Source organism: Thermobia domestica, chromosome 17, assembly GCF_964235325.1.
Source record: "Thermobia domestica chromosome 17, izTheDome1.hap1.1, whole genome shotgun sequence".
Taxonomy (NCBI): Eukaryota; Metazoa; Arthropoda; class Insecta; order Zygentoma; family Lepismatidae; genus Thermobia; species Thermobia domestica.
Window position 1 is genome coordinate 135,556,244 of NC_137470.1, and position 22,988 is coordinate 135,579,231.

The 22,988-nt window shown below is 36.5% G+C and overlaps 1 protein-coding gene across 1 annotated transcript in view; it reads left to right on the forward strand.

The window, feature by feature from the left end:
• LOC145674361 (mitochondrial inner membrane m-AAA protease component AFG3L2-like) overlaps positions 1-22,988 on the forward strand; it is a 354,119-nt gene that overhangs the window by 41,328 nt on the left and 289,803 nt on the right. The window contains exons 5-7 of the mRNA XM_081744313.1: positions 4,940-5,105; positions 14,002-14,140; positions 20,315-20,433. Of these exons, the coding sequence (XP_081600439.1) occupies positions 4,940-5,105; positions 14,002-14,140; positions 20,315-20,433 (424 nt within the window). The remainder of the gene's footprint in view (positions 1-4,939; positions 5,106-14,001; positions 14,141-20,314; positions 20,434-22,988) is intronic.

The following is a 22,988-nucleotide window of genomic DNA, read 5'->3' on the forward strand; positions in this document are numbered from 1 at the left end:
CGTCAGTGTTTGTGTTTGTCCCGTGTCCGTTGACTCGACAATTGAATTTGTGATATATTTTCAGCTGTCTCGTCAGAACATCGCAGCGTTTAGCGGAAGTTCAGAGATTGAGAAGGAAATACCAGTAGAAATTAAAATAATTAGGAAAAGTTTCAAAGTGGTGGGGGCACTCGGTCGATAAAGTGTAAAAGCTTTCTCAGGCCAGCCATCCTGATGAGGTTTTCCTGGGTTTTCCTCATTCACACCAGGCAAATGCCGGGGTGGTACCTAACTTATAGGTCCCAGGCCGCTTCCCTCTTTCCCCAATCCTTTCTTCCTTCCCTTTCCCCGGATAGTGTGCTCGCCGAGGGACGTTATCCCTCATATGTGTGATGGGCTAATTGGCCATAGATGCCGAAAGCCCAGAAATCTTAATTACTAATCCTATACCTCATATTATAAGTTAATTTGAAGCATAAGGAGGTAAGTGATAAGAAGGTTGATTAGCTATCTTTTAAATGCAGTTCTGTAAAGATTTCCTTTTAAAAAAAAAAAAAAAAAAAAAAAAAGTGAACGATTTTTTCCCCGCAAAAAAGAGAACTTACTAATACATTTTGCAGAACATACCCTATCAATTTACAACACTTTTTCCAAATATCAGCGAGAATTTATTGCAGAGCCTTTCTCGCGTATTCAGATCATTTAGAACCTGCTTGTATAATCTTACACAGACAATTCAATAAGTTCAGAGGCTATCTTGAAATACAGAACTTAACGTTGTCAGAAAAAAAAATATTACCATATTATTGAAACTGACGTGAAAGATAAAAAATGGGTTGAATTGCCTATTTTTCCCAGATTGACGACTGCTTTAAATAAGATTTATACACAATACGGTTTTCGAACAGCTTTGAAACCGCTATTGCCCTATTTAAATGTTATTACACAGATCCTAATGAAAAATCGGACGTTTATGAAATAAAATGCAGTTCCCATGAGATTTACGTAGGCAAAACAGAAAGAAATTTGTAAGTCCGAATCAAGAAGCATATTTGAGATTTGAAAGCGGAAAACCCGGTATCAGGTTTATCGAAACATTTAAAAGGAACACACACAAGGTAGAAAATTCAAAAATTTTATTTGGAGCTAGAAATAAAATTAACAGATTAGTTTTTTGAAAATTTATTTATTCATAAAAAAAATATATATAGATAGATAACGAATGTTGAGTGACGAATGAGAGACGGTAATTCTAAAATTTTCACATTGGCGTCAATAAAAATAACATAAGTTGGCAACCTTCCAATAAGGATCAAGGAAGGCGCACAAATTGGCTTCACCATATTTTAGTTCGCATCACCTCATTTGGAGATCGCTGACGCAGTGGACAACATTTTTTTTCTTTTACAACACAGCTCTTCCCTTGGTAAGTCCGTTCCATTTTTATTCTTTGATGTTTCTATTTTTTCCTGTTTTTCACCTCCGCGACCAAGACTCCAGGGAAGAGTCGAAAGCTGGGAATAAAAAGAAAACTAAGGAATTACAGAAATCTGTAAGTAGATTGATTACCGTATTAGTTTCCTACATATATCCTTCCCCACACCACACACTCTCGACTGTGGTCGTAGCAGCTCTGGAATGCCGTAGGATAGTCGTCTGTTGGAATTCTAGGTATTCGTTTTAACCGATGCAATATCCTCAAAACGCTCCCTTTTGGGGCCAAATTTAAGCGTAGGGAGGAGTACGAAATCCGCTGGGGCCAAACCAGATTAATATGGGGTATGTGCAGGGAATGTGACTTCTTTTTTTAAAAGACTAAAACAAAAAACTACTGTTTTTGAATTCGAAAACTATTCGAACACTTTGCTTCGACTAAGATAATAATGTTCATACTGTATGTGTTCTGCATTATTCCGTGCATTTCAGTTGTGGTTCTACCGCATTTGAAACAAAACTTGATTGCAACACGTTGGTTCATTCTCTCAACACTGACAACGAGTAAAGAAACACTAATATGATGGCGGTGCTGGACAGTATTCCAGTGATGACTTTCTTAGGCTTTCTAGAGCCTTTACGACCGGTTCTGCGAGTATGTGACGCGGGAAGGGTAATGTGGTAATGATTTTTTCTGGCATCGTTAAATATTTTATTTCGTGGTAATACAAGAACTTATTAAACGCACTGTATATGTTAGTGTTATTGTTTTATTTATTTTATAATACTTAATGGGATATAAATTGTAGGTAGATAATTGTTATACTCTTTTAATGTAGGAAATAGTAACAAGCAAAATGTTCATGTTCCTTCCATACAGACTCAACTATCATTCGTATGTGTGCAGTCAGTTACTTTGATTGGGAAAGATTATGTTTCTACAGTCAGTACACGTTTCAGAAATACAAGAAATACGAAATTGAGTAGCCGTATTATCTATAATTATTTTTAAAATACCTTCAAGTTTCTGTTTAGGGTATCTCTGGGCACTATAGGGAAAACAAGATACTAGGCGAAATAACACGGGGGCTAAATAGAATAAACCATAATGTAGAATGCATAAATATAACATATATAAAAAGTTCTTATGTGAGATATTTGTTTGTTATATTTCCGTATCCTAATTTTAAAAACGAATCCCATAATGGCTAACGCGCGTGCTTTCTCCGGGTTCGATTTCTGGTGGAGATATTTGCTGTGGTTAAAAATCGGTTACTTCAGATTCCATTTTGCAACTGAATAGTTTGCTGCCAGACGGTTACTTGTTACGCTGTATCACATTGCAGAATAATAATAATAATAATAATAATAATAATAATAATAATAATAATAATAATAATAATAATGCAGTGCATTACAATAAAATTACGATGCATTTAAAAGCACATACAGTCCCCCACACTCTCCAAGGTATTAGGCAATGTCATTGTAACAGTTGGAAAATTAATTTGTTGAGCTTTGTAATCAGTCAAGATTATTCTGAGGCTGCTTTTTCTTAAAATTTTATTTTATGGAAGGGCCTAACCTCATCTTTCGTGTGCTGGATTACAGAGGGTGCGACGGGAATTCCTTCTTCTGTATTCCAGAAATGGATTACCACGATGAAGGATGTGCATAATCTGCTAAATATTGGCATTTCCGATTGTGCCGCTTAGTTAAGTCGCTAATTATGCCTTCTTTTCCAGGATAGCATTATAATCGACCCTCGTATTCTCAGGAAATACCAGTGGTATTTGTCGATGTCACTCGATTTTTAAACTATCAGGCCAACTTGCATGTAAACTAATTCTTTGGTTTTTTGAAGACTGCTCTGTCCATCAGAAAGCCAATCCGTCTAGAATTAATTTTTGTAATTTCCATACTACTCTGTGACGAACTGCTTTCAGCTGTAAACTTTCTTTGGTAGAAGATGAATATTTTTTACATTAACTTGAAAGAAAATAAAAGTTGTTTACGATTGGTTAAAAGAACTCACGAGACAAACTTGCTTCAAAGTAAAAGCAATTGATATTTTGCTGAACCTAAAGGGATAGGAGACTTATTGTGAAAGAGTCAGAAAGGATAGAAATTATCATTTTAATGAGGCAGAAATAATGTCGTGCAGCTGTTTAAAGTGAAGGCAAAAGATAAAGTGACACGTTGTCCAGATTGTAAGAAAGAAAGAAAAAAAGAATTAGAATGATTGATTCATAGTGCTGTAAAAGAATCAAATACATGGTAAGATACAAATTATGTCAGAAAAGAAAAAAAACGTAGATAGCGGAGGAGTTGTTAATTTATACAGAGTGTCTGAGAAGCCCCTAACCATTTGTGGGAAGGAGCACTTGAATTCAAATGAAGTGTTTACAATATCAAAGAAGACACTATAAGTCAACGAAGTCACAGCAGTTCGACATGACCACTCTCTATATCCAAGCGGAGTTCCCATCTCTCCGCGGTGCACCTGAACACCCGCTGCAATATTGCTGGGGTAGTTGTACGTACCGATGCTGAAATGTGTTCAGTCAGGTGTGCCAAATCCCTAATCTTCACCTTGTACATCTGACTCTTGATGCGACCCCATACAAAGAAGTCCCATTTCAGCATCGGTGCGTACAATTATCTCAGCAATGTTTCAGCGTATGCCCAGATGCATCTCGGAGAGATGGCAACTCTGCTTGCATATGGAGAGTGGTCATGTCGAACTGTCGTTGATTTACGGCGTCTCCTTTGATATTATAAACACTTCATTTGAATTCAAGTGCTCCTTCCCAGAAATGGTTAGGAACTTCTCGGACACCCTATATTGTATAGGTTTCAGATGTTCCTACAGACATGTCAGAAAATGTTGATTGCGAGCAATAAGAGTCTATGTGTTTATAGTTATATTTAGAAGTCAGGAAATAGGCTTGGTTGATATTAAAGAGCCAGCATATAAAGTAAAAGTGATATTTGTAATTTTTAGTCGATCATACATACCAATCAGCGTTGATCATATATAACCACCATTATGTTTGCCGTATCTTACCCCAGTGTTTTTTTTTTTTTTTTTTTTTAAATCAGGGATTATGTGACCTGTACTCTGTCAAAATGAGAAGTGTGAGGCAGATGGTAGAAAGATCACAGGTCTTTTTATCTGTTAAAATGTTCTCAGGCTTGTACGAACGGAGTTGTGTCATTTTGATGTCCAGAGTAATCAAAGCTTTTTATCATCATTATTATTATGATAAACACACAGTTATCATGAATTATCATTATTAAACACACAGTGTATCTTACCTCATAATTAGACTGAAAATCTAATTAGCATAAATTGATGTTTCCGCAAGATGAGACAAGAGGAAACTCATCCAAGAGTCTACAAGTCACCTGGAGCCGTAATTCTCACAGCGTTGATAAAAAGTCGAAACCACAATGTTTTATACTTTCATGTGTTCATAAATGTTAGATTCTAATATATACCAGTTTTTTCTTTTACTCTTTTCAGAACATGTTATGGTTTAACATAGGTAGTGTAGATTCGTTTGAGAAGAATCTTGAAAGCGCGCAACTAGAAATGAATATTGATCCTCCAAACTTTGTTCCTGTAATATACAAGACTGAATTCGAGGCAGCCAATTTGACGGGAATTCTTCCGACGTTCTTGATCATAGGTAGGTAAATGTTGTGTGTTAGTAAAATTGCAAATAATCCAGGTGTATACATAAAGCATTTGATTGAATTCTCGTACAGATGGCGTTAGGTGAAATTATTGTACTTTTAAGGAGCTGTTATAATCTTAGATTTTATGATTTTTGTTGGAACAAGTATGCTTTGGAGAATAAAACAATTTTTTCAGTCCTAGTAACAGCCGTTATTGCCTTGCTTTCACACTAACATCACCTATACGAGAATCTTTTTAATTACTAAATGAACTTATTGGATGCATATTAATGAAATACTGACCTTGAACTCCACTTAAGCATCCTTATTATTAATTTATTTTTTGTAAGTTTTGATAATTGCTTGTCATCATCATCATCAGTACGTAATAATTAAGGAATATTTACATTGATTGTGGACTTTCATAATGGTAGATTTTCAGTCCTTAGGAAACTTCGTTAACAGTAAAACACGATTGAAATTTTTACTCCAATAAATCAAGGGTTGATAAACTTCCGTTCCACACAATCATTTCCTCCTTTCTGACCACTAACTAACTCTATGGCCTGCGGAACCCAGAGGTTCAACCGGAAATCTATGCCGCGTTTACAAAAGCTCTCCATTGAATTCTGTACGTAGCCAACTGAATCCAGTTTCTACTTTGTATTTCTATTCCCGCGAGATCCATCTTAATATTGTCCTCCCGTCTGCGCCTAGGTCTTCCAAATGGTCGTTTTCCGATTGGGTTTCTAGCTAAAACTTTGAAAGCGTACCAGCTTACCTGAGCCTCCTAGACTTAATGATCCTAACAACGTTTAGTAAACAGTATAAATTATGTAGTTCCTCGTTATGAAGTTTCAGCCATTTCCTATTCCCGTTTCTCTTGGGTCCGAATATTCGTCTCACGATCTTGTTCTCAAATACTTTCAGCATACGGTCTTTCCTCAGAATAGGCGACCATGTTTCGCAACCATACAGAACAACAGGCATGATTATCGTTTTATATATTTTATCAAATTGCTCGACAGCATTCACGACAAAAGATTTTGAACTGAATAATAACACGAATTTCCTGCTTTTAGACGACATTTAATTTCTTCGTAAACATGATTTTGGTCTGCTAATATTGATCCTATATATTTGAAAATATTCACTTTGTGGAAAGTATTATTTGATATTTTAACACATGCATAATTTGCAGTATTACGATCCCAACGAACTTCCACGTATTTAGTTTTCTCTGCATTTACTTCTAAACCCATGTCCCTACAAACGTTTAATAAGATCTCGGCATTTCTTTCTGTTGTTTACTTGTCAACCCCTATTAAATTTACATCATCAACACACGCAATAACCTGTTGAATACCACTCAGCTCTACGCCCTGGTAGCTGTTTTATTATTATTATTTTGTTTGGATCATACTGGAGAACAAATTTGATTAATAATGTCGACAACGCATCCCCTTGTTTCTGGCCATTCTCGACGTGAAAGCTCGTGGACAAGAACTTTCCTATTCGGACTTTACTCTGGGATTCATTTAAGCATTTAATCTAACTAGATTTAACTAGCTTTTTCGGTACTCCAAATTCTGTACAATATTTTCCTTCTAACAGAGTTGTAGGCCTTTCTAAAATCAATAAATAATTGATGTATAAGGGTATTGTATTCTCATTTCTTTTCGAGTATTTGTCGAATGAAAAATATCTGGTCAATAGTTGATCGATTTCTCCTAAATCCGCACTGGTAATCTCCAATAATTTCATCTGCGTATGGGGTCAATCTTGCTAGTAGAATGTTTGAAAGGATCTTTCCTCCTCTCTAATTTTTATTTATTTATTTATTTAAATAATTCATCAATAGAAACTTACTATTTTAATTCTGAGTCCATAATCTAAAACGCATACCTAGGCTCAGATCATCAAAATAACATTTCACTTCCACTGAAGTACCAAGATTTACAAGAAGATCGCTACTGTTATTGTTCTCGAGATAAGGGTGTTACGTATTAACGGATGGACGGAGTGAATATAAAAACAAAATTTTCTTTACAGAGCCACTAGAAACTAAACGTATTACAAAGGGCCTATACGGTTTGCCACGTGATCAGGTCAAAACTCACGTTGCCTGCTAAATCCAGTCTGGAGATTGCAAATCCAGATGTGAGATATTTCAAGGACATAACCGCGTGGGACGCCCTGGATAATTCGAAAAAGATGCATATAGTTTATTATTGATTTTACTGGAACAACTTCACTTTTGACAATATTCTATCCATATTTGCCTTACGTGCTATACATTGGTTTTAAGCTTTTCGTTATGTCTTTGCAATAAGCTTTCAATTATCCATGTCCTTATTATAGTTTTCGAGATATATATATGGACGACTTCATTTTTTTTTTTTTCATTGATTTTCTATTGACTTTAACATTCATGTTTCGTGTTTTTTACTATGTTCCATCGATTTTATGACAACTTGCTTTTGGAATATAGAATCCACATAGTTTCTTCTATATTCGAGCTGAATTTCAATCATCTCCCCCAAAGTCTGTTCATATCATTGCAATTTTAAAGGTCCCTTACCATTTTAGCAAACTACCAGTATAAGTTATTGTAACATATAAAAGCTGTTTCCAGCCCCTTCCGCTGGTCTGGTAGCTAGCGTGCGCGCGCCTTTGGTGCTTATGTTCCTGGTCCGAATTTCAGTAGGATGCTTTGAAATTTGAACGCTCTAGGTGGTGCGATTCCACTTTAAATTGTAGGTTCATTTCTCATAGGCTCGGATACCTCAACAAACAGCAAGACGTGTTTCCAAGTTATTGTTGACAAGTTATCACCAGTCAGTTATGATCGTATCCCGAAACGATTTATTAATTTCGTATCCCGAACAACTTCATTTATTAATTTTAAAAGGAGGAAGATATTTCTAATTTTGCTAGTAGCAAGTGAGTAATTTGTAACACCGAGTTTCGCTACTTTTGTAATAAGGTATTGTACGTGGGTCAGTCAGAAAGTTAGTGTCACTCCTTCATAAATATTTTCGGTCAAAGGCTATTTTGATGAAACTGTGTGGTAACACTGCAAACATATAACCGTATCGTGTGACTTAACGGCTTTCACGAGGTAAGTGGAAGTGTTCTGGTAATCAGTCGTAAACATGTCTCCACAGCTGCAAGTGGCGTCCAAATTGGAAATGTGTGCAGTGATTCGTTTTTTGCGGGCAAAAAGGTGTAAGTGGACTAAAATTTATCAGCAGTTGCATGAAGTGTATGGTGAAAATGCAATGCCACGTCAAAGTGTCGCGAAGTGGTGCATCATGTTTGAGAACGGACGTACAGATATTGACGATGGTGAGCGCGAGCTGTGACCATCATCCTCCTTATAGCCCAGACCTTTCACTGTGTGACTTCCATGTGTTTGGTCCCATGGAAAACGAACTTTCAAAGCGACGATACCATTGGGATGACGAGGTGAAAGCTGCAGCCCATGACTGGTTGTCGGACATTGGACGGGATTTCTTTGAAGAAGGCATGGAAAAACCTGCACCACGCCTCGACAAATGCTTAAATAACGTATGTACTTACGTTGAAAAGTAGATTGTGAATGGAACTTCACGGTTCAAATAAAATTATTACAAAATTTCTATCCTGGTTTATTTTCTTAAGCAGTGCAACTAACTTTTTGACTGGCCCTCGTAAAAATCCCTCAGTATTTACTGTAAAAATTAAGAAATAATAATACTTCGATTAATATGCAGTATTTCGAATACAGTTTGCTGTTTATAATGTAATGATCGAAAATTGACATTTTTTTCGCATTTTTGTGATTCAGAACTTCCTTTTGTAGTATTTTTAAAGTACAATACCTTTTGAATTGTATTTGTTTTAGCGGTGCGTCCTACTTTTATTTCATAAATATTTACTTAATTATGTAATTATGATTTATAGTTAAGGTTTTAACCTAACCGGGAATGAAATCACGCTTCAAAAGTACAGTGCTAACTTTGTAATTTGAGAGCCGATGTCAACTATGAGCTTAAAATTGTTTATATGCATTTTTTCTTTTCTTTCTCTCTGTCTGTCTGTCTTTCTTTTTGAATGGCTAACGAGTTATGTATTTAAACCAAACAAATTCTATTCTGAGTAATTTGTTCGTTACATATTGTCAAAGCGTCAGACATTTTTCTTTCGTTTAATGACTAATTTTCCAGTGAGTGCGTGACGAAGCTCTCGCAGTATGTAATAAATCAAATTTGTACGTTCAAATTGTATTATAACAATTTCTCAGAAACAACGCGCTGGTTGTTTACGTAGTTGCATAGCATGAAGATTACGTAGTATTGAGAGAAACAGGATGTTGACAGTTATAATGAATAAGTTGTGTTCATAAAGCGCATTTATTAGTTGTCCATTGTTCACAGAAGCATTTGCAAGTGTTTCATCGCTCTTACTGTACCATGTTTAACATGAAAGTAATGTATAATCGCGGTTAGTACTTGTTACTTTTTAATTATACTAATTTATTTTAAGACAAATAAGTTTCCGGAATTCCATTTGCTTAAAATATTTCAATTTGGTAATTTGCTTTTCTCGTAGGTGGCTTAAGATATAACGCTTCGGAAGTGAGTCTAAACCTTCTGAATTTTCACATTAGCACAAAAAAAAAAAAAAAAAAAAAAAAGGACTGTTCAGGATTTTGTGTTTATCAGTACATTGATTGTGCAACACCGTACAACCTGTTTGATTTCAGCTTCCATTTCCGGTGTTAGCCCAAATCCTTAGATTATTTGGGGAGCAGTTGGATTAAGAGATACCAAACTCAGATCTAGAAAGCCAAAACTAACAGCGATGGGAACCGATGCGGTAACTACATGTCGCCGCTGTTAGTGAGTTTTAACACCTAAAAGCTTATTACGATCAAAACCGTTTATAACAACATAGCTTTTAACGACGTATTGGGTATAACGGCGAAATCTAACAGTCCCGTCTAAATCTTATATAAAAACTGTATTTAGAAAATTGCTTATTACGACATATCGTATAAAACGACTTAATCATATTATCGGAGATATGTATCGGCTATAACTTTCAATGTTGATTTTTGTTAGTGTTTGCAGATTGCTCACAACAATGTAAGGTTTATTTTCAAACTCTTGTTTTCAGTATATTATAGATACCAAATTAGTATGTCTATTACTATATTTTCATTTTTGTATTGTAATATATTAATTTTTGTAATACAGTAACTGGAAGAAGAATGTGTCATTCATGACTTACAGTGGCCCCGTGTAGGGTAGTTGCTAACGCTCTCGCCTTCGGTGCGAGCGGTCCCGGTGAGGGCACTCGGTCGAAAAAGTGGAAAACCCTGAATGAGGTTTTCCTGGGTTTTCCTTATTCTCACCAGGCAAATGCCGGGGTGGTACCTTACTTATAGGTCCCAGGCCAACCCTTTCTTCCTCCCCTTGTCCCCGAATAGTGTGCTCGCCGAGGGACGTCATCCCTCATATGTGACGGGCTAAATGGCCTTAGATGTCGAAAGCCCAGAAATCTAAAATCCTATGTAACACATACAGTAAGTTTAAAACATGCTCAACATTTTATTTCGTTCATTAGCCAAGGCCGTGTACGACATTATTGAACATATTTACACTGTTGTTAGTTTTTTCCTCACTTATTATAAGTTTTTGTAATTTATCGCCATACAGTATTATTGCTTGGTTTAAACCAGCTATTAAAAAAAAAAAAAAAAAAAACACTGGCTTAAACAAAAAACAAAAAACAAAAAAAAAAAACGAAAAATGCTTTAAATCGTATGAACTTCATGGTGACGTTTCCACATAACATACCATCTGCATTAGTTTCATATCCTTTTCACCTTTTAATCAAGGCGTCCCGTGTTTAATTCTCGGTCGAACCACAACTCATCTTTCAAGTGTAAACCAAGTAGCGATTCGGATGTCACTTTAAGCGAAAGTCTTCTTCTTACCTCGGCATTACATAAGAATGTTAAGCCTAAACACACGAAACGAAATCAAATTGTATGCCCGAATGAGCTTTTGTTTTATAAAGAGGCCACGGTTGCATATATATATATATAGGAATTAGGAAAATTTATCAATTGCCTATGTAGCTTCCAACATTAGCTTTGATTGGACTTTCAGTTTTAATTTAATTGAATGATATGTACATACTAAATTTTCAGTTTGATACCTCAGTTTATAATACTGATTATGATACGTTGACCATAAACTTTTAAGCGTACATGCCAAGCAATAGCGAGACTTTACCGTTACTGCTTTGCATTGACAGGATTTTCTCAATGTCTAAGGCGGGAGATTCCCGATTTATATATAATTCTGTATAATGGTTTCATTTGTGCAACTGTGTATCTTTTTGTCCTTCTGAAATGACACTTGACAATTATCTTAACAAGTATGTCAAGATCAGTACAACGTATTTTTATCAGGAGTCATTCGTTAGTGAGTCGGCAGACTCATCGCATTTGTGGACAATAGTCCCGGTTTTGAGTCCAAATTGAGAATAATTTCTCTTGAATGTACGCCGAGAAGCGGTTTGGATTCCGCTTTACGCTTATGTGACTCCTTCCAGCACATCCTCGTTGCTGCATAATAACACCAAGGCGAAACAAACTTGTTTCTGTCCATATGTAATATAAATATCTAGATCAAATTTTATTATATGAATGGTTTAAACCAAAAAACCTGGTTTTTTGGTTTTTTCAATAAAAATCATGGTTTTTGCCAACCCTGATCTACTGTATTTTAGTGACACTTTTTAAGTTTTAGCTTTATTCTGTTCATTAAGTATGTAAGTGTACAGCGTAAAACTTAGATACGGAACGAAAGTTCCTTCGTGGCTAAGCGGTTGGCGTACGCGCCTTTGGCGCAGAAGACCTGGGTTCGATTCCCGGCAGGAGCTCATGTGGTTCAGATTCCACGTTAATCAGTAGATTCCTTCTCATATAGCCTCGCTGCTAAAAGGGACGTTAAAATCAACTCAACTTAGATACGAAATTTTAAGCAAGAAAAGGGAAGCCCGGTTTGTGCGACTATCGGCTATAACGACCGCAAATTTGCGGTCCCTTCAGTGTCGGTATAACCGGTTTCGACTGTACATCTATTATAGCCAATTTTTGCTTATTCAGGGTTCACACTAACCTTGAAAGTGAGGAAAATGCTTGAAAATATATCAGAAGTCAGGGGGAAAAAATTATCAGAAGAGTCAATCTTTTTGTCCAGATACGATGTGGAGAACATCTCAAAGAATCAAGACAGATTTAAAATGATGACAAGAAGAAGACTGAAAAAAGAAAATAATCTTTAGACATAGAGATGCTTGAGGAGCGCCGAAAGGTGGTATAACTTCAGGCTTTGAAAGAAAGATAATAAATCAAATAAAAAAAATCAAATACTAAAGAAGTAGTTTTCCTGGTTGTAAATATTTTAAGAAATAGACCAAATTATGATATACAGTAAATTGATTTGTTATGCGTGAATTCAGAATGCCGAGATATGTGAGATATTACTGTATGCAGTGTAATGTTTGAACAAGGTGTTGTGTTTTATTGTATCCACATACAGGAAGTTTGACTCATAATAAGGATTTACAGTAAGAAAGTAAGATCATACTGTATTTCAAAAATAAAAAGAACGTTCGACGCCAATGGGAATGGTGAAGCCCCCCGCCCCCCACTTCTCATTCCACCAATTTTTCCGTCATCATTCATTTCCTTTAATCATCATCTCCGTTAACCGAAAGGGCATAATCGTGGGACGTTAAACTGAGAGATTTCATTTCATTTTTGGATCAATATGCATGCAAGTTTAATTTACGAAAATTTTTCTTGCTGTATGCAGAAGCATATTTAGGTCGAAGTCTACGCCAAATCGAGTCCTTTAATTTTATTTTGCTTTATTTTATTATTTTTAACTTGTAGTATCTGGAAGTGCGAATCGAGGTTGATGAACTTGATGTACTTTGCTATTTGTCAAAATCGAGAGCTAGCTAAAGGGCCTTCTACCACTCAAAATTGTTGAATCAGCATATAAGTTCCTTACCTCCCCTGTCTAGTTTATAAGTTGTTGGTTGTGGGAGCTTAGCGTTCCTTTTCATCTTCGAGGCTGTAGTGTGGATGTAGAGTTCAAGGTGGAATCTGAACCACTATATACGTGATTTGATCTTCCACGGGAAATCGAACTCGGGGACCCGTGAAACAAAGCCGCGTGTTCTAGCCACTAGACCAGCAAGAAATGCTATTACTCTCTAAATGAGTTTTCGTATGACTGCTGCTACTGAATGATATTCTAAATGTGAGATATAACTTAACTCTTGCTTGCACTCAGAACCAGGAAAGGTACGTTGAAACCATTTCATAAAAATTGTTTCACGCGCGAAGCGATTTTTCCATGGACGCCCTTCAACATTTTTTTTCCATTTGTTTGATGTTACGTGTTAACATAAAATATCTTTTTGTTTGTTTTCACACAGTTTTTTTCCCTAACTTTTATTCTTGACAATCTTCACACTGTTCGTCTTCCTCATCGGTGTCTGGTGTTTATATCCATAGAGATTGATGGACTCACTTTTAGTGCGTGAGGTCTCTAGCTCGGTCCCAGCTCTCTCTAAGTAAGCGTTGTGATGGTGGACATGTACCATGTGCGTGGGTCTCGGAGTTCTCCCGTTTCCTCCCACTTCCTTCATTCCACCGTATCATGCATCTCTATACCACCATGTCCCTTAGTCTGGTTGCATAATCGTAAAACGTAAAACTCAAAAAAAAAAAAAAAAAGTAAGGATACGATTATACTCTTTGCAGATTTTTATGATAATGTGTATTACTATATTCTTTATTTTATTAATAAATTATTAACAGATTGTATTTTGTTTCAGGTTTTCTCATCTACATGATGAGAAGATCCGCAGAAATGATGGGAGCTCGAGGTGGACGCAAAGGTGGTGGACTCTTCGGCGGTGTAATGGAGTCTACAGCGAAACTTATAAATTCAAATGAAATAGGAGTGAGATTCAAGTTAGTTTAGAATTCTAATATCCACTTCTAAAACGATCTAAGCTCAGCTTACACTCTGTAGATACTAACATAACCTCATCCTCAACTCAACTTTAGTTTCAGAAAGTTGCAAATGCATTTATAAGTTACGTCTTACTAACAGTGCCATCAAAAAGTCTGGATAGAAAAAAGTTCAATGTTTTCGCAGCTTAGAAATTGCATGTGCAGTATTGTAGCTATTGGCAATTTGTTTTATTTTTTATTGCGTTATGAAGAACAACTTTTTCCACGAGAAAATGCATATAACAGAAATACTTTTCTCAATAGACACAAGTATTCAAAGAAGAGGAACACAGCAATCTTTGAGACAAAATTGCTTAGGAGTTAGTCAATGTCTCGATTCCTCATAATATATTCCGACCCTGTACCAAATATATTGAGTAAGTCTTCAAAGCTAATGCAGAGAACTGAAAATATGTGTGAGGTTGTAATGAGAAGCACGCGTACCATGTATTTTTCGAAGCTCTTACTTGATCTAAAAAATTAATTTTTTCCTTCTTGTTTTTTTTTTGGGGGGGGGGGGACACTGTGGCTCAGTTCCCCACCTTACCTCTGGTGCATAGGGTCTCTATTTCGATCCCTGGCTAGATAAGTTTATGATAGACAACATCGTGGTCGGGGTTCTCCCGTTTTCTCCTACTTTCTTCATTCCACCATTTCATTCATTACTCATCATCACCGTCTCCTTTAGCCTAACCGGCATAATCGTGGGACGTAAAACAAAGATTTCATTTCATTTCATTTTATCATTCACTTTCCTTAAGAGCCTGCCTTACTAAAAATAATACAAAATTTACGATTTTTCTTTTGCTTGTTTATTCATCAGTGAAAGGAGATAATGAAATGCAAGTCATCATAATAATAGATAATGCTATTCTATAACAGAAAATATGAACCTGAAGAATGTTCAGTGTTGCAATCCATAGAAATTACAGTGTTGCCAGAAAAACAATTTCCCTAAAATCTAAGTTAAGGCAGCGAGTAGAGAAACAAACTTAACTGCATTTGGTTACTTATCATATTGTTTTGGTTTCCTGTGAACTACTTTTTAAATAATAGTTGTATTTAGTTTGTGATAAACAAAATAGTTTTAACATACAGTTATTAACACTAAATAATAATGTTAATTAAAAAGTAGTTCACAAGAAACCAAAACAACATGATACGTAATCAAATGCAGTTGAGCTCATTTCTCTACTCACTGTCTTAACTTAGATTTTAGGGAAATTGTTTTCCTGGCAACACTGTAATTTCTATGGATTGCAACACTGAACATTCTTCAGGTTTATATTTTATGTTGTAGAATAGCATTATCTGTGATTGTGGTAACTTGCATTTCATTATCTCCTTTCACTGATGAATAATCAAGCAAAAGAAAAATGATAAATTTCGTATTATTTTTAGTAAGGCAGGCTCTTAATCATCGTCTCCCTTAGCTTAACAGGCATAATCGTAGGACGTTAAACTGAAAGATTTCATTTCAAGATTCATTTTTTCTTTCTTTTTTCTTGCCCATGTATGTTATCTTCCGAAGTGTTGAAGATCCAGGCCGGACCTGTGGTTGTTTTTCAACAATGTAGGAGGGGTGAGGCGGCAATTAATAGACGGCATGAGCCTTTTATCGCACTTGTTGCCAAGGCATGGGCATATACGTTTCGTCATACATTTGAACGATTTGAACACCACCTATTGATATATCTTGTCCAAAGTCTTAGTCCTAGACCTGGTCGATCATATTTCCCTCTGCCGCAACGTATGCATGGCCATAGCCTATCCGAGCTGCATGTTCTCTTGAACCCGTTGGTAATGAAAATATGTTACACACCTGAGGTATTTAAGTGAGTCCATGCCACAGGCTCCGGAAATTCTCCCACACATCGTTAATTGTCGCTTGGGACGAAGTATAAGTTCCTAAATCAGTCTAGCGTTTCTCTCTGAAATTAGTATATTAAATTGTCTAATTAAAGTCCATCATGGCGTCTTACTCGGGGTCCGGGGATCCTACCACAGTTCTTGATAACGTGAGCGAGTCTCACAGAGTCCACAGATGGCCTGACAGTCATTGGACATCCCACGTCCACTAGAGTCCATGGATGTCAGAGTCAAACTAGAAAAGGAACTGACCCATATGTGAAAATTCAGGTCCATTTTCATCCTAGCACGAATGTCACATCCTGGTCGAGAGCATTCAATTGACCGTATGTCCCACCACAAGAGAACGCCTCGAATGGTGAGTTAAGTTTATTGAATCGCGTCAGATTCAATACAAGGATGACCAGTCTTAAGGACGAAATACCTCGAGTATGAAAAAGCCCTTTCGGACGTCATGAGGCAGACGAAACCAAGCGCATTACAGCACACACTCTACATTTGTGGCTACTCAGGTGTCCCACCGCTGTACGACCTATGTAATTCGAGGTAGACTGGCTGACGTATGTAAATGTGACTCCCAGGTGGCACAAAGAGGTCAGTGCCCTCGTTAGAGAGGAAATTAGGATATTACTTTAAAAAATAGTAATTGTATTACAATCATCTTCACCTTCTGATCTGAGGACATAAGGGAGAGCACAGAGCTGGAGAGTTAATACTGGCAGAAGCTCCAAGATCAAAGCCAACCTCATAAAACAAGGTACGCAATATTCAATCGATCATCAAATTGAGTAGAAACAGAGACATGTGTTTCCTTGCCTCACAACCCTTATTAACCATCACATTTTCAGAGGCCTGCCTCCTCCAGAGACCTCCAAGATGGTCTTAGAGTTGGTATAATTATAGCCTTTTTTCCTCACACACTACATAACAACTTTTTTTTTTTTTTTTTTTTTTTCAAATATCTGGCGAAGCCGGTTTTATGTGAGTCGGTTTTAGTTTCTGAAGTTAGTATTATCCGGACATCGCTGGACTGCAGTGTCCGGTATACAGATGAAGAAGTCCCTGTTAGAAGAAGTGTCGTACGCTTAATTAAAATCCCAAAATACTGTAAAGTTGAAATGAGAACGCCGAATTAAATTGAGTTCACTAAATATTACGTTATTTCATACTAACAACCCTAAGTCTGAATGTTTACTGACATATACGATGTACAAATACAGCAGTGACTCGTAACCGTAACGTCTGCCCACGATCGGCCACAAACAGTAATAAATTATCAATAACGTTTCCCTCGTTTTTTCAAATCGACGCGCATACACATTTACCGCAGCCAGAGCCACACGAAGATTGAACGAAGGTAATGCAATTGCCACAAACAAGCTTCATTGTGATCTCATGCTCTTCAGAAGGTAGTGGGTAATGTCCTTCTATGCACTCCCTTTATCATCAATGGTTAAAATCTATATCTTACACAATCAAATAATTGACAATATTCTTTTTATTCATATTTTCACTGGTTCAAATGTATTCTTCTAAATACTTTTTCACTTATTTCATAGAGCCCTTTACTTTCCGCAGTGCATTTCACTTGAACTTAGTTTCATCCTGCGGTTCAATTCACGAACAGACTGTTCCCCGTGAGCTCTCGCACTACTGAAACGTAAAGTGCAAAGGAACTCCGCGTAGCGTAGTCGCTAACGCTCTCCTTTTCGGTGTGAGCGGTCCCGGGTTCGATTCCCGGTGGGGGCAATCGGTCGAAAAAGTGTAAAACGCTTTTTCAGGCCAGCCACCCTAAATGAGCAAATGCCTGGGTGATACCTAACTTATAGGTCCCAGGCTGCTTCCTTCCATCCCCAACCTTTCTTCCTCCACTTTCCCCGGATAGTGTGCTCGCCGAGAGACGTCATCCCTCAAAACGTGACGGGCTGAATGGCCATACATGTCGAAAACACAGAAATCTAAAATATTAAATCCGTAATAGTTCATTTCCTTCAAGAGAAAAATGTGAAGTTGTTAGCGTGTTTAATTTTTTACAGCTTAGACTAGTTTCATCTACGAGAAATATTAAAGGAAAAGATTTGACGCCATTGCTTAGTAATCTGATCGTCGTCTCTGGCAAGTATAGATTATTTGAAGAGTTCTTCTTCTTGAAAGAACTTCCTGACCATGTGATAGGTGTCTAGTATTACCAGGGTGTCTTATCGGTCACGAAAATGATGAAAAAGTCACAAAATCAGAAAACGGCCACGAAAGTCAAGAAAAAGTCACGAAATCAGAAAACGGCCACGAAAGTCAAGAAAAAGTCACTAAATTTAGCTTTTAGGTCGTGATTTTTTTTTTAAATCTATCTGGAGAAATGTGGTATATACTGGAAAATTTTGTTGTATAACGTCAAGCGTCACCACCAAAAAGTGTATATCTTCGGCTTTACACGCAAAGCACGCTTCTGTCGCATGTGTGAAAATTTGGCCCAATTCGCACCCAAATTCGCTCTTGAGAATGTTACTAAATTTTATGGTTTGGAAAAGAAAAAGTCACGAAATTTCATTTTGGGATTTTAGTAGACACCCTGATTACTGATTTTTGTAGGTAGATTTGTTAGATATTTTACTTTTATCTGTTCAAGCTGTGTCACAGTATCTTAGGGACACTTGCAGTAGTTAATTTAATAAGTTACAGAGAGACCAATCATTATTATTATTATTATTATTATTATTATTATTATTATTATTATTATTATTATTATTATTATTATTATTATTATTATTATTATTATTATTATTATTGCTCAAATTTCTATGACTTTATATAATATAACCTAAAACAAATAAATCTTCCGGGCTGAGAAAGTGGGACAAGTATCCTTCGTGAATTATGTATGTGTATATAAATTTGAATCAATATATACTAATACATAACAATAATGTATTAATGATGAAAGCTTTAATTATATTGGAAAGATTTCTCCTCTCCTTTCCCCTCCTCAGCAAGTGCTGAAATAACGCTATTGCTGAAAACCACCCAAGTTTACACTACTAGAGGACTTAACTTGAGGCATCGTGAAAATATACTCAGTGATGACAAAAATCTCTGCATTGGCCCTGCGTAGCGTAGTTGCTAACGCTCTCGCCTTCGTTGCGAGCGGTCCCGGGTTCGATTCCCGGTGGGAGAACTTGGTCGAAAAAAGTGTAAAATGCTTTTGAGGTCAGCCACCCTGAATGAGGTTTTCCAGGGTTTTCCTCATTCACACCAGGCAAATGCCGGGGTGGTACCTAACTTATAGGTCCCAGGCTGCTTCCTTCCTTCCCCAATCCTTCTCGCTGAGGGACGTCATCCTTCAAATCGTGACGGGCTAAATGCCGAAAGCTCAGGAATCTAAAATCCTAAAAGTCTCTACAAAGAATATCAAATATCCCTCATACTCGAAACATGTCCGTACGCTTAGTATAAAAGAAGAAAAACACGGGTCTTGTCATAAGGACCAGTGATAATTTCAGGAAATGGAAAGGGGCAGAAATTCTCCAGGGGTCATATGTCTGATCGTGCTCAATGTGAATTAGCAGTACTTTTGCAGTACTAGTTTCATCTCTCGTGTATTTAAAGTTTTCTCCGGAGTGGACGGAAATATTATCCATCAACATGAAACAGACAAACTCGAGTTTATCACTCCAGGGAAGGAGAGAGAAAGAGATAGATAGACAGGCTGAGGTGGAGACTGCTGTTTCCGAAATGGTTGATTCTACGATAGATCAACCAATTTGCTCCCCCTTCCTCACACTTTACAGTATTCCTTTAAATTCCGTTACGCAAGGTTAAATATTTCTAACAAAGAAGTTCCAAATAACCTCGTTGTCAGTACTGACAAATATATTTCTGGCAATTAGTAGAACGACAAACATATGACCAAAAATAAACTTTAGTATCACTTTGAGCCTAAACATTATCTAAAGCGAAAATATGGTTCAAAATATGTATTTATATGACCAATAAAACCGGCATTCTAGTGTTCAAAAATGTGTTTATATTTAATTAGACATGTGAAAAGATGCTAGGATGAAAATATTACATGTCATAGAAATCCAAGCCTTAATTATTTGTGTGGGGTTTAATATTTTCTTATGATTACCAGGTATAGAAGTTTTAAAGTATAAAGTTATATAATATACACACAATATTAACAAATAAATAATTGTAAAACTTTCCTTATTGTATTTTCTTACGGCTCTGAGCAGAGATTATGTTATAAACGTGTTTTCCTTACAGAGACGTAGCGGGATGCGAAGAAGCAAAACTTGAGATTATGGAATTCGTGAACTTTCTGAAGAATCCCCAGCAATACATTGATCTTGGTGCTAAAATTCCAAAGGGGGCAATTTTGACAGGTTAGTTGTTTATTATATAATGGGCTCCGTGGAAAAGGAATCTAAAGAACACTGGTAAAAATACATGGACGCATATGACAATAAGTCATTGCTTTCAGAAGAGCATTAGAATTAGCTAGTGGATCATAAATATCACTCTGTTAATCTCCTGTACGTAATGGCTACATAATTATGAGATTTAAGTTTGTTTCTGTTTATATTAAGAAAAATGTAGTATTTTTGCGAACTGTGTGCTAGGAGATAAGAGATTTATGTTTAGTCGTCTTTGAAAACCGTTATATACAGAACTATTTTTTTCAGACTCAATCGTGGGATGTTTTAGTTTTTGCACGTAGGATAAATAATTCAAATGGATAAGGATATGCGTGTTTCGTTGTTACAGTACTACTTAATGAGTGTTCGAAATCCAAGACGTTTTACGGGTTAACTTTGATATTTAATAAACGAAACTTTTAATTATAGTTTGTTTCTTCAAACGAAGTGCAGTTCGTATTTAAAGCTGCCGCCTGCTACATATGGTGGCTCGTGCCGTAAATAAATCATCGTCCGCAGGAACTTGTGGAAAACTCCCCAATAACTAAATGGCCAATCAGAACCCTCATTTCAAATAATTGACAGCCGCTTGTCAAATCCACATGCAGTCTTAGTTGCCACAGTTCCACACGCTATTCTTTCAGTTAGTGATTAGCAAAATGTGGAGGCCTGGGAGGTTATAGTATTGGGAACGGGAAGAAAGAACAGACACAATGGGTGCTAAAACATAGCAACCCCACAAATAGGGTCGAAAGAGGTTTGGAAGGAGGAAGGGATAATGCTGTAAAATTCAGCATTAGAACTTCAAAGACATTTACTGAACTGCACTCCTATCCAGTGAACACACTATACTTAAACGTGTTGTAAACGATATCCTAATATACAAATGATTACAAAGTTTTACTAGCATGCGAATGATGTAATGTTTTGTAACGTGCGTATGTGTGTAGTTTACTAAGTAAATGTTTAACTGGTTAAGCGCTTTGCAAATGTCTAAGCGTGCCTTATGAAACAATTAGCTAATGGACGTTTTATAGATTCTTCACATACAAATCTTTTAAGTTTATATAAGTACCTTGTAAAGATTAAGAATAATCGTTTAGTAATTTAATATTTCGGAAGACACTTGTTAAGAAGCAAGTGTTTAAACGTTTATAATTAAATCTTTAGTGAGAAAACGTTTCACAAAACTTTTAATACCGTACAGCTTTTTAAACATGTACTAACGTAGGTTTATTATGTAAACATTTAGCTGATAAAATGTTTCGTAGAACTTTTACAAAGGTAAGAAGGAAGGTTAAGTATGTACTAACATAAAAATGTCTGAAGGTCACTAACTAAATGTTTAGCTAATTACACTTCGCAAAACGTTCAGTAAAATTTAAGTATTGAAACGTTGACTAGCACAAATATTAATATGTTACTAACGTCAAAATGTCTAGTGTTGCCTGTCTGAAGGTTTCGTTTAACTTATTAAACATTTCGTGAAACGTTTACTAACATATAATTGTTTGAGCGTTTAAAAGAAAACTAGACTAGTGGCGCAACAGCCCTTACGAGACCAGGCCCTACCAGCTGGCTTGTGGCACTCATGCCTTTGGAGTTGATGTTAAAGTAGGGCTTATCGAAGTAGGAGAAAAAAAGTTCCGATTTAAAAAAAAAAAAAAACTAAATGCCGTAGAAGATATTTTTTCCGAGCGCACGTTGGGAGCTCATGTCAAGCTATAGGTCCTTGTCATATTTAAGCTGGGTGCTGAAAGAGATCGTCCAACCATTCTGTATTACTTTTTCTCAAGGAAACTTCTAGCTTCTTCTAATAGCAACATTCTGACTCCTCTATACCTGAGGAAAGAACGGGAAAACTGTCGACAAATCTGTGCGTAAAGCATATCGTAATCATTATTTAAGGATGTGAAGCAACGCATTTTTGTAATAATTTCTCAATGTATTCTTTAGTCACTGCATGTAATATTTAATGTATTGTTTCAACGTTCCCAGACACCTTCCTTAGCAGGCCCACGCAATTCATACGCAACCCAACTCCCATATTAGCGCAAGAGGAAATTCTGAGAAGTAACGACCTACTGCTGAGAAAGGTGTAACATAACATTGATTTAACTGTACTGTACCAACACATATGCAAAGACTACGTTTTATAATTATTTGGAACTGAATTAAGTGTTTTCTTCATTTACTTATGGAAATACTGGATCACAGGTGCGATGTAGCCGGACCGTCGCCAAGCAATATTGTTCAGCCAGTTCTTATCTCGAAGTTCTCACGTCCAAACTATTGTCGTCGTCTTTTACATTGTGGCCAGTGAACTGTGAATTAACACAAATGCTTTCAACATTCAATTTGCATATCCATACAGGTGGTGTAACCTGACTACATGTTAAAATGAACTGCCAACATTGACCAGTTGGTCAACCCAGCTCATACCCGGAGTATTTCCACTCCAGGAGTTTTCTCTGTATGTTGACACAGTCAACATGTTAGTTTAACTCGCTATAGAGTTAAGC